The sequence below is a fragment of the Gilbertella persicaria genome, assembly GCF_025201335.1.
Source record: "Gilbertella persicaria strain CBS 190.32 chromosome Unknown B0P05scaffold_58, whole genome shotgun sequence".
NCBI classification, from domain to species: Eukaryota; Fungi; Mucoromycota; class Mucoromycetes; order Mucorales; family Choanephoraceae; genus Gilbertella; species Gilbertella persicaria.
In genome coordinates, this window is record NW_026252019.1 from 64,648 (window position 1) to 77,154 (window position 12,507).

The following is a 12,507-nucleotide window of genomic DNA, read 5'->3' on the forward strand; positions in this document are numbered from 1 at the left end:
ACATTTTAATAATAAAAGAAAGAGGTCAATTTGTATTTTTGATTGGTTTTTTAACCTAAAATTTGGGTTTGAGATCATCGTCGTGGGTTCAAAAGATGTAACACACTGTTGTCATTGGCGCTTGCTTTTTATGTCGTTTTCCAGGCCTATTTTTAGAGGATGTTGTCCATGCTTTGGATCAATGCATAACCAAGTTGAATCATGGCTTCTTCTTTTTGCTCTACAACAATAGCACCATGTCGCTTAGAAAATGAGCTGTTTCCGTCTGTTGTTTTGGCCAAGCTTTTGATTTGATTTTGACATTTTTCATAAATGTGAACAGAGCCTGCTACATCTTCCTCTCGTAGTCTAACTTGTTCTACTTTCTTGCATAGTTCGGCTATCGAGTCCAAAACAATAGCTTCATCGTTCTAAATAAAGAAATCAGAATTTTTAGTTTTAGTTTAAATTGATGCCTTGCCTCTCTATTTTCTAGTTGTAAGACAACATCGTCATTTGTAGATAAACCTAGTGCTTGCATCAGCATTTGAGCGTCAGGCGATAACACCAATTTGGCAGACTTCTTATCCAATACACCTATAAGAATAAGTGACTGCAACGTATTTTGGCTGTATTCTTTAGATAGCACTTCGCTATAAATTGTTCTTCTTCCACTAATAAGATGCATTCCAATCCATTGCGAAAGAGTAGGAACAAGCGAAATTGGAAAGGCCCGTACATCATTTAAGGCCGACAGAGCACAAAGTGTAACCCAAAATGAGTCGATAATAGGGTACACAAATGATGCTAATAAACTTAATTGACTGTATTCCTTGGTATTGTCGATCTTAAAAACCAGTCTCTCAAGCATAGTAGCATCCTCTTCGACTTCAACACCCTCATCCTTGTCTTCTTCTGTGTTTTCTTTAGTCATATCTTGAGCTTCTTGAATGTATCCTTTATATTTTTTGCGTAAATTCGCGTATTCCTGTGCCAATACATGCTTAGTTTTCACGTATTTCTTGATGGACTTACAAGCTTTGTGTCCCATGAAGTATGGAACTGATGCTGGAGCAAAATTGCCAAGAGTTCAAATCTTTCTAAAAATACAGTTTCAAACACTTTTGTTCTTGTATCAAACGAAAGATAAGTTGCAGCAAAAATAGAATCGAGCACAAAGATTTCACGAAGCTACATAAAACAATTAATAAAAAAAGGGGGGTTCTCTGCCAAGAAATACCTGGTTTGCATAATAAGCCAACTGAAGAATGTTCTCTGATCTTGTAGATATGCGAAACATAAACCCACTACCACGCTCATCAATAGAGACGCTATTTGAATTCTTTTCCAGCAACCGAATGTTGTAAAATATGATTGTTTCGCTATCCTCGAATTCTATCTTTTGGTCAATACGAGTAGATATTAGAAATCAAGTAACTTACCCTGCCAGTCCATAGAGTAACCATGGTCTTTTATTACTCCAGAGAGATATTTCATGTGTTCTTTCATTGTCTCCAGATCAATACAGTTACCTCTTACTCTACTGTACAACAAAATGGCAGCTACTAATGAAATCGAGCTGACAAAGATTGCCTTTTTCTGTCCCTTTTGTATTTCGTCTGCTAGTGCTTGTGCGCTTTCCATCAGAGGCACAGGTGCGCCTATGCCTACAAGCAAGCGACCACAATGTGTGGAAGTAAGGGGTCCACACTTCGTTTCTTCATGGAATCCATTTCCTAAACTTCGACTGCGTACTCGATGAGATCGACTATCGCTAGGTCTAGAGACTTTCATGGGTGTTGACATGCGATTAGATGTGGTACGGGATCGTTGAAGTTGATTCACGACGCTTAGACGATGCTTACTCTTTTGTTTTTCTGCCTGAAGGTCTTGCCCAATTAAAATTGAAAGATCAGGTACTTCTTCATAGGTGATATTGATTGGAACAAACATGATATCTTGACTGCCACTCTTGAGAAGCATATCGATCAAACCGTCGTTAAAAGGTGCTCTAAAAACACCTGTTCTTGAACGCACTTGATCGAGAATTAAAGTGAGTGCACCCCGTTCTTGAATCAAGTGTTGCAAGTAGGCTGCTGTTACTGCTGTGGCTAGTGTTGATCGAGATTGTGGATCTCTTTTGATAAATACGGCGCCTGCAAGACGCAATAAATCTGAAAAGGGACCTAGAATAGCCAATGCTTCATCTAGAATTAATGCAGGAATAGGTAAATCATATCGAATGGCAAGGAACCAAACAAGTACTGGATCAAGTGCCGTCTTGGACACTGGCACATAGACAACACGCTTTTCATTGCCTTTGACGGCTTCTCGAATCTTTTCTAGGTCAGCATGATGAATATAAATACCACTAAACATATTTTTGAGAACTTTTTGCAGAAAAGAAGCTGCAAACCAAGCATATGATAACTGTGTTCTTTCTTGGATTCGATTTAATGATCGCATGGCTTCTTCTGCTACTCTCTCTGGTGGCATACCAGATCGTTTAGCTACCTATAGACACATGTATAAGCTATGCTCATCCTTATTTGCGGTACCTGTCGAATGGCCTCACCAACACCAGGATCATTCAAAACAACCACTCTTGTTGACTCTGCATTTTCATCTACTCGTAACTTCCAACGGCTCATAATCTCTTGCTTTTTTTGCAATATTTCCTGCGATTTTGCTGTGCCCTCATCACACCAGTCTTCGAGCGTATCGTTCAAATATTCAATCCAGATAGGCTTCCATTCTTTTTCATCTTGTATTGACTGAGCTGGATTTCTAAGAGACGAAATGGTGATATCAATCATACGTTGTATTCTCTGTCTCATTTCTTCTTCTGTATAAATCACACTCTGGAATGGTGCGTCAATAATAGATGTTGTACTGTTGCCACTTTTGACAGAAGAATAAAGTGCACATTCTGTGTGACTAGGCAGTACAATGGTACGCAAATGTGGGCCAGAGTGCATAGTATTAACATGAACACCATAACAGCTCTGCAAGAAATAATTGTACCAATCAAAATGACCAGGTGAATCGTATTCCCCAACCAGTTGTCTAAACTTAAATGAACTGTACTGCCAATTATATCTATTCTGTCTTGCCAAATTGTTACGAATACTGGAGGCCAGCTCCATCCATTTCTGTTGATCATTCTGTTGAAAGAGATCAGCTTTGTTTGTAAAACTATTTGAGCTATAGAGCATAGGTCCATTGTTGTTTGAGAGTAGCATTGAGTTGTGGTGATTGATGATGGGTTTAGGTGGTGCAGGTGCTGTTGATCGAAAGTAATACTGCATCAAAAATCGTGCTTTTGATAGTGTCTTGTTTGAGTTAAAATAATTGCTGGCTGGTGGCAGTTTATCAGATGTCAGCATACGGTTGTTTGGCCTACTCCAATAATCCTGAATAGCTGTATACGCTTCATACCAAGTAATGGGCTCATTGTCAGTAGCGATGTGGAAGACATAAGGAAAGTAATTAATGGATGTATTCTCGTCATTAGTGGAAGCGAGTGCGAGATTGTTGACATTGTAAGCGAGGGGTAAAATAAAATTATCCCCTGGGTAAGTCAATTGAGGAATAGCACGAATGATACCCTGAGCTACATAATCAACAGGAACAACATTGGCTGATCTCGGCCCTTGATCAGGCTGTATAATAGGAATTGCATAACCATACAATGCCAGCCAGGAAGACACTCCAGATACGCCACTTGTCTTAAAAAAAAACAAAAATGAGTAACCATGTGTCAAATAGCCTTTTTCTTACCCAGCCTGGCATAGGTTCCTTTAAACTAGGACCAATGTAATTTGAACGAAAAATAGCAAGTGGATAGGGTTGCTTTCCACCTTGACTTTGTTCGTTTCTCATTTGTTCGACTCGTCTAATAATCAAATGTTCCACAAGAGCTTTTGTGAACAAATGGAGTGTAGAATACTTTTGTAATATGCGCTTGATAAGATTTGTTAATTCTAGCAGGTATAAATAAGAATTAATTTCTCCTGATTTGGTAAATATAATTCGAGTAGTGTTACCTTTCTCTTCTGCGCCAAGAAGCTCTTTTAAGAACTTTTCTGGGTCTCCAAATCCAATATCGTAGACATATTCTGATATGCTAGCATTCATACAACCCTCTGGTAGTTCTTGGTAAATATGTGCAGGTGATAAATGAACAAAAGAGCCTGATAACATTAATTCTAATTCAGTATTTTTCTAGATTTACTTACAGACATTATCACAACCATCTAAATAATCCATTAAACGAATTGTTCCCAACACATTTGTCTAACAAGGGTGTATGAATATGAATGTATTCAACATAAGCATCATTACCTCTAAATTCCATTCGAGGGAATTCTCGTATTCTGAAGTAGAGGCACAATGAATCACAATATTTGTATCTTTAAGTTGTGCACTGTCATCCATAGACAACCCCATATGTGGCAATGTCAAATCATATGAGACAGGTATAAGTTTACTTTTAAATGTCTCTCTATCATTGTTGAAATGTTCTACTAGTAACTTTTTAAAGGCCTATGGTGTGTTGTATAAGAAGCTGAACATCAAAAATAAGAAAAAGACAGTTCTTACAGGTGTGTTTATAATCTCGTCTAGGATACGTTGAGATGGACTTCCATTCGGGATTCGTTTAGGTCGAATAAGCACATACACCTTGTCAATAACAGAACCTGCTACTCTAAGTAGATTCCACAAGATGGCTTTGCCTACAAAACCAGTTGCGCCTGTTATTATTATTGTTTTATTACGGTAGTAGTTTTCCATATGAATAATGCAACAAAAGAAAATAGGGAAAGAGAGAAGAAAGAAAAGTCTAAATATATATTTTCTGTTCAAACAGTACAACAATCCTTGGCGGCTATTTAACCTAATGTCACACTCATTTTCTGAGCAGGTTATTTTTTCTGCACAAGTAGTCCTCGCATCATATCAAAACTGTTTCCGTCAGGCAAAAGACCATAGAACTTGCCTGGTTTCTCTATACTTTCTGCCTTGAGCATGCCATAGTCTGATGTAATACCGACAATTTTGACCATTTCATTGTTGTGTGTTGTGAGGCTAACAACAGCATCATTATGTAACCAACGTTGATAGTATTGACTCAAAAACCAATGACCCATTCCCTTTTCGCAAAAGTCATTATAAAGAGTCTCAAACTTGACAAGAATACCAGCCAGGGTATCTTCTGGACCCAAAGGAGGAGCATTATAGTCTTGAATGATTTCATTGATGGATACTGTTGGGCTCATATTGGATAGATTTATACCACAGCCTACAAATATAAGTTATAATAGAAAACAATCAATGATGTTACCAATCACAAGCACAAAATCATTATCAACAAAGCTAGAATTTATCAAAAGTCCACCTACTTTCTTTAAGCTTTCCTTAGTCTCTATATAGATATCATTCGGCCATTTTAGCCTAAGGGGTATATGTTCGTATCCAGGTCTTGATCGAATACTTTCTACAACAGCAAGGGCAATAATGTATTGTACAAACACAACAGGTGCATTTCTAAACTGAAGACTATGCCGAAGTACTATGCTAAATTGAAGAGCACCCGACTGAGAAACCCAAGAATTTCTGCCTCTACCTATCACAAACAGTTCATTGACCTGACCATTGTATACATTGCTATACATACCTCTACCAGCTATTTGATTTGATGCTAAGCACACAAACCCACTAGGTAATGCTTCTGAGAATTCATAGTTCCTATACATGATACATTAGTACTTTAAAGAAAGAATGGTGAGTACATACTTCTCTAGAATAGACTGAGTGCTACTTATGACTTCTGCATACATAACACCATTACCGAACTTTGGCCATCCTCCTCCTTCCCATTGCAATGCTCTTTTCTTGACAAGATGATCGTAGTATATCTGCATATTGAAATGCGGTGTCATTGAAAAAGGTGGGCAAATAGGCTCTATTGCATCAATTGTACTCTGGTATACTAGTTGGACTACAGGTGCCTTTTCTTCTTTAATTCTGCACATAGATAATAGTTGAACTTGCTTACTGGTCTGTTCTTCCATCAGTAATATACAGAAAATATCACCTTTGTCTTCCATTATGTGTGTTACTGGATTTGATTTCTTGAGCAAATAAGACACTGGCTTTTGTACCCATTCTTTTGTTAGTCCAGTGATGTAGATGGGTGTAGGATCAGGCATGATATTTTCTTGTACGATGTTACTATTCAAAGGAACAACACTTAGTCCAATCCGAGCAAATGCAGCTCTTAAGAATCGCTTTCTTTCCACTTCAGATAAAACCAGATCGTCCAGTATTTTGCGAACAGATTGGCTTGCATGCTCATCTATGGATAACAAATCATCTGAACTAACGTCGTACTCTGGATGTGTTCCAATCAATAGCGCATGACCCATGCCCACTCGGCAATGAACTACAGCCGCTGCATCCAAGTCCTTGTATCGGCATAAAACTGTCACATGGTCATAATCAGGATCTACAAAATAACCACCTCCATTATAATACATGTTGATTTCTTGAGGGACATTTGTGCCATAGTACTCTTCAAGCGTATCTTTACATAGAGACACAGTAACTGATCTAGCACCGCTTTCGCTATTGTAGACAAAGCCTGGATAGGCCGTACCTCGAGACAATCCAGGGTATAATCCGAGCTCACGTTCTTGGATGATTTCCATAAGTGCTCGGCCTTTTTCGAATTCGATAGAGGCGGATGCATAATAAGCGCCAGCACATATACCCAAGTATCGTCCTCCGCCTTGAACAAATCGCTGAATTCTCCCATTGGGTTCACCATTCAAGGCTTCACAATAGGGCATATCACGGCCACCAGGCATGACAAGCATAACACAACCTACTTCCCAAGGTTCTGATTGCAATACTCGACGATCGATCTCGATCACGTCGTAGGCATGACCGAGAATAGACTTGAGTGTGCTGACAGTATGTCTGACAGAGTTGGGTGAAGCTCCAAGGTCGTTATAAACGAGAATATTCATAAAAAATAGAAAAAGAAAAGTTTGGGGGGGAAGATCGGTTTAAGCATTTTATGTGGAAAAAGGTAGAGCCAATCATGTGTGGTCCTGCATAAATTTGGGGAAGAGGAAAGACAATACAAAGTTAATTTTGCAATAGAATGATTTCTTTCTTTCTCGTGCAAAACAGGCCCAACTTTGTATATTTGCTGAATGGATACATTAGTTAGCTTATTCCAGTAATTGTATTTCAAGCTTTTTTTTTTTTGGTTCTAAAGGAAAAGACTGTACACATATAAAACGAAAGCACTTTTCACAGCTGTCGATACAAATTATAATTAGTTGTCGTATTTGAAACAAGCTCCTAGTATATATACATACGCTCAATGAGTATTTGTCTACTACAAATCATCATATATTTCCCTATAGATAGTTTACAACCTTTTTTCTTGTCAATTGAGATACTTTCAGGCACTAATAGAAGCAAACCAGATAAAATCATTGAGTGAGAAGTCGAAAAGCTCCGAGACAAGCTTCTGGTATGTATGTTAAATTTTGCTTATTTGGTACTTTGCATCGATATACACTATTGCCTATATCAGAATAACATTTGATTTTACTATTTTGCATTCCTCATTAACCTATAATTGATTAGAAACACAAGCATCTGCTCTTTGTCTCGGTTAAAAATTTACATTACATTTCTTAATCTAATCATTCATCTCTTAGAGTTGAATTAAAAAAAGTGATACAAAAGATAACAATTTGAACATTGACTCAACGTACAGGAAAAGTGTTCTTCTAAAAATTATGGTTCTTTTGACAGATCTAGTTTAAATAATCGCATATGTGATAAATCGGAAGTGTTGCTTCATTTGGTAAGCAAAAAAGCCTATAAATCAATTTCTCTTTCCTGAACGAAAACAAAATAAAACAAAAGCAACTCATTAAAAACAAAAAAAAAAAAAAAAACTATCGCTTTTTTCGAAAGAAAACAAAAGTGATTGCAGACTGTGAGATTCGAACTCACGCCTCTTGCGAGACCGCAACTTGAGTGCGGCGCCTTAGACCAACTCGGCCAAATCTGCTCATGTTTTGTTTTATTTGTAGAATTAATATAATCAAATTTAATTAAAAATCACGTGACTGGTGCGGGACATTCCGGTCTCTTGCGAGCATTGCCATTTTTTCGGTTCTCTTACTGAAGAAGTATTTGAGCTAAGTCTAGCTAGAGTTACATCCTTTTCAGGATTGCAGAGGCAGCCATATCAATTCTCAGATTAGTTTAATGCTTGATTAAACTCTCTCGTCTATTCTTAGATATTGCCAGTCGCAATCATTACCAAAGCTTTCATTTGTGTCCTAACGTCAAAGCACGAGGCAGTCGAGCATTCACAAACCAAACGATTGCATCTAGCATTCTACATTGTGTCTTCTCTAAAGGAAATGAGAGACATATTATGCTAGTTTCTGTAGATCTTGCCTTTAATTGTTGGCATTTCTTTCGACTGCATAAATAACAGATGTGGTGGCTTATAACAGAAGCGTTGCTTTAACCTACTGTCCTTTTTTTTTTGAGCTTGTGCCTTTATTTCACACCTCTGATTATGGATAACCCACCTCTAACCACTTCAGAAGAAGCCAAGAAACCCAGAAAGCGTTTTGTTGGACGTGCAAGGAAATCTGCCAATGAATCTAAGGAAGCAGGTGCTATTGAAGATGGTGCTGTTGGCTTTGCAAGTATGTCTCGGCCAAAATCGATAGTTCATTTACTCACTCTTTTACAGAAGCACCTAGAGCACGTAGTGGCCGTGTAGCAAACCAAGTTCCCGAAGAAATTCTAAACGATCCTTTACTGAACAAAGCTATTGAAACTGTGAGTAATAGACAGTCTTGCTTGTTTTATTCATTTGTGATCTAGATCCCTTCCAACTATAACTTTGAGATCCATAAAACTGTGTGGAGAGTAAGAAAAGCAAAGGCTAAAAGAGGTTTGATGGCATTAAAATCCAATGTAATATATTTACTAATAGTTTATACTAGTTGCTCTTCAATTACCAGAAGGTCTTATGATGTTTGCTTGTTTGATTGCTGATATCCTCGAAGTGTAAAGATTTTTTTCATGTTGAGATATTAGCCGCTCACCACTTTATTTAGCTTTTGTAATGCTGAGACTTTGATTATGGGTGATGTGACATATGGTGCTTGTTGTGTTGATGACTATACTGCTAGAGCTCTCGGATGTGATTTTTTGGTTCATTACGGCCACAGTTGTTTAATTCCTGTAGATATCACAACCATTGAAACTTTGTATGTATTTGTAGATATTGGAATTGATACACAACATTTTATTGCTACAGTCAAAAAGAACTTTGAAAAAGGAAAAAGACTTGTCTTGGTCGGTACAATTCAGTTTGCTGCAGCTTTACAGGCATCTAGAGCACCACTCGAAGAAGATTACACTGTAATGGTGCCTCAATCCAAACCTCTATCACCAGGTGAAATTCTAGGTTGTACTGCACCTAAATTGTCAGATATGGATTACATTGTCTTTATTGGTGATGGTCGTTTTCATTTAGAATCTATCATGATCCATAACCCTCAGATACCTGCCTTCCAGTAAGTTGATTGTACGATAGAAGTGTGTTGACCGTTACTTAGGTATAATCCTTATGGTAAAACATTTACTCGCGAGAGATATGATCACAACGAGATGCATTCTCTTCGAAAGCACGCTGTCAGTGTTGCCAAAGAAGCCAAAAAATATGGTCTTATTCTAGGTACATTGGGTCGTCAAGGAAAACCTCAAATTCTAGAATATTTAGAGCAATCGATTAAAGAACAAGGCAAAGAATCAGTCAATGTACTTTTATCAGAGATTTTCCCTGGTAAACTCGAACAATTTGAGGATGTTGATGCGTAAGTAGAAGGAGCACATACATGAAATAAGACAGTTTGATCATCGACTCACTTTTTTGTTCCTTAAAAGTTGGATTCAAATCGCTTGCCCTAGACTTTCCATTGATTGGGGATATGCTTTCCCTAAGCCTTTATTGACACCCTATGAAGCATCTATTGTACTAGGAAAAGCAGAATGGCAAGATGTGTATCCTATGGACTTTTATGCCAATGACAGTTTGGGTCCTTGGACACCTAATCATGGTCGAGGCATTCCTCGAAAGAAGAGAACAATTGGTGCAAACTAAACAAATGTGTATATATGTGAAAGGGAGTCTGATCTACCGTTGTCTAGTATTTTACTAAGGAACAGATCTCCTATGAGTAGAAGAAAAAAAAAAATTAAATAAAAAGACTATTGACATGAAAGAATTAACTCCTATTTGTGTTGTGTCATTTAAACAAAAGTAAAGCGCTTGGGCAGGATATAACAATTGTTACAAACGATCCAGTCTTTCAAAAACAGATGCTCATAGTTTCAATGTGTGAATCTTTTACTCGACACTGGAAAAAACCTTATCTGTTCATTGGTACATGGAGATAACAAAAGAGGGGACGCACGATGTTATTTGGTGCAAAACAATGAAAGCTACACAGTATTGCACAAACGTTGTACAATTATAATTAGAGTTCCTCAGGCTAGAAGGAGAAGCAGATCAATAAATAAAATTAGATAGTCAGTTTATCTCTTTTTCTTTTTTTCCTTTTCTCTTTCCTTGACGCGATTGTATATAATGGCAGTACACTTTGTTGCTCTCTTATTTAGTGCATGTTCTCTTGCATTATTCATTATAGCCAATGTTGGGACTACATTTCAAAGTACATTTTTACCAGACATCTATCTAGTTAAAGTAAACCAAGCAATTACCGGAAGATCTATACGTTACGGTGTTTATAATTCATGTCTTTATTACAATTCTTCTAGCAGTATACCTCATTCTTGTACTACGAAAATGCCCACTTATCCTTTCGGTAAGATCCACTCTTTTTTTTTGTGGCAATAGACTCATTTTTTCTATCATAGATGTTAGTCAATTTGCAGATGCATGCGGTGTAGACCTGACAAATTCAGCTGTTTCTAGTACATTTAAAAGCCTAGTGAATGTACCAGAGTTCGCTATCTTTAAGTTGATTGTTTTGATCATGCCAGCTGCTGTTCTTGCCTTTATTGCATTTGCCTGTAAGTGTAATTTCATTTTTTAAATTATATATAAATTGATTTAAATTTGGCGCCAGGTACGTTATTTGTTCGCCGACACAGAAGCAGTAATGTCATCCCATTCATTGGTATATTTGCATCATTACTCAGTTTCCTTACTGGAGCAGCTGGTCTCGCTCTTGTGATTGTTACTTTCTGGAAAGGTCTTAATGTCTTGGAGAAGAACATAGAAGGATTGTCTCATCAATGGGGTCCTTCTATCTATCTTGTTGGTGTTGGTTCTGGTTGTATCTTATTTACTTTGGTTTGCTTCACAATCAGTATATTCAGCCGCCGTCCTGATAGTTACGACAAAGAAACAATTCGAATGGACGATTATAATGATAAGAATGTACAAGTTCACGCTATTGCAGCAAACAATGTTGCCTACGATGCTTCAGCTACAGCCTACTTAAACACACCTGCAAAGCGAGATAGTTTCGAATATAATAATCAAGCTACATCTCCTAAAAGTCCAGCCTATCCTTCGTATTATCAACAAGCGAATTATCAACAAGAACCACAGAGTGGCTGCCAACCAGCCATGTATCAACCACAGGTTGAATATAATCTCCAAGATGTTTACAACGCATATGAACAACGTGATGCTTATAAAAAGCAAGACATGTATAATCCACAAGACAATTACAATCATCAAGATGTTTATAATAGTCCACAAGCTCAATATAAACAAGCAGACCATTATGATGCTTATGCTGGGCAGGATACATACCAACAAGATAACTATCATTCACCCAATGCTTATTCACAACCTCATGAAGCCTATCAACAACAAGGCAGTTATTATCATCAAAATACTTACAAGCAGCAGCATAATGCTAATTATTTTTAGCCACTTACATCTGTGATTCATGCAGTAAAGCCTTGCCATATAATTAAATAAACAAATATGTAATATCTAATTAATTTTAGCCTGTGTACGCATATAGCATAACAAGGAGAATCTCCTCTTTTTCTGACTACAGAAAAATATTTTTGACCTAATAATTCTCTACGCCAATGTCTATTAAGAATTTTTTAGTTGTACGAGGGAATGTTGAGTGATACAACTCTCTTGGAGTCAGTTTGTGCTTCCATTTACAAGACAAAAGCACTTGTCGACAATACACTAATGTTCTCTACAAATTTATCAAATAATTTGGAACTTGATTTAAGCACTCTGTAGTCACAACAAAAGAAAAAGAAAAAGCAATACATTGTCTTCAAGTAGATAATAAATGCTTATAAGGACTTTGTATTTCTTTGAAATCGTATTCAATGTATACATGATCTAACCATCAAACCTCTAAAATCGTTCAATGTAAGCATTATTTTTGTTGGGTTATTTTCTTATTTTGACTGTAA

The 12,507-nt window shown here is 37.2% G+C and overlaps 4 protein-coding genes and 1 non-coding gene across 5 annotated transcripts; 2 read left to right on the plus strand and 3 right to left on the minus strand.

The window, feature by feature from the left end:
* B0P05DRAFT_560585 (male sterility protein-domain-containing protein) lies at positions 1-4,813 on the minus strand. The gene is made up of 11 exons (XM_051580380.1): positions 4,582-4,813; positions 4,324-4,524; positions 4,218-4,275; positions 4,026-4,172; positions 3,760-3,962; positions 2,538-3,707; positions 1,422-2,493; positions 1,220-1,374; positions 1,015-1,170; positions 461-967; positions 1-410 (listed from the first exon to the last, which is right to left on the minus strand). Exons 1-11 carry the CDS (start codon positions 4,771-4,773, stop codon positions 153-155), a joined length of 4,119 nt encoding a protein of 1,372 aa, XP_051430430.1. The 5' UTR covers positions 4,774-4,813; the 3' UTR covers positions 1-152.
* On the minus strand, positions 4,814-7,017 carry B0P05DRAFT_560590 (biotin-protein ligase). Its single transcript, XM_051580381.1, has 4 exons — positions 5,776-7,017; positions 5,657-5,727; positions 5,324-5,605; positions 4,814-5,281 (listed from the first exon to the last, which is right to left on the minus strand). The coding sequence occupies exons 1-4, from the start codon at positions 7,008-7,010 to the stop codon at positions 4,905-4,907; spliced, it is 1,965 nt and encodes a 654-aa protein (XP_051430431.1). The 5' UTR covers positions 7,011-7,017; the 3' UTR covers positions 4,814-4,904.
* A 974-nt stretch (positions 7,018-7,991) lies between these two features.
* On the minus strand, positions 7,992-8,074 carry B0P05DRAFT_t106. The gene has a single exon. It is a non-coding gene; the product is annotated as a tRNA-Leu (tRNA).
* Positions 8,075-8,577: 503 nt separating this feature from the next.
* On the plus strand, positions 8,578-10,314 carry B0P05DRAFT_606194 (putative diphthamide synthesis protein-domain-containing protein). Its single transcript, XM_051583358.1, has 7 exons — positions 8,578-8,726; positions 8,774-8,862; positions 8,908-8,977; positions 9,030-9,093; positions 9,144-9,605; positions 9,648-9,905; positions 9,976-10,314. Exons 1-7 carry the CDS (start codon positions 8,594-8,596, stop codon positions 10,190-10,192), a joined length of 1,293 nt encoding a protein of 430 aa, XP_051430432.1. The 5' UTR covers positions 8,578-8,593; the 3' UTR covers positions 10,193-10,314.
* A 325-nt stretch (positions 10,315-10,639) lies between these two features.
* B0P05DRAFT_600163 (uncharacterized protein) lies at positions 10,640-12,141 on the plus strand. The gene is made up of 3 exons (XM_051583222.1): positions 10,640-10,916; positions 10,969-11,124; positions 11,181-12,141. Exons 1-3 carry the CDS (start codon positions 10,679-10,681, stop codon positions 11,993-11,995), a joined length of 1,209 nt encoding a protein of 402 aa, XP_051430433.1. The 5' UTR covers positions 10,640-10,678; the 3' UTR covers positions 11,996-12,141.
* The last annotated feature ends 366 nt before the right edge of the window (positions 12,142-12,507 follow it).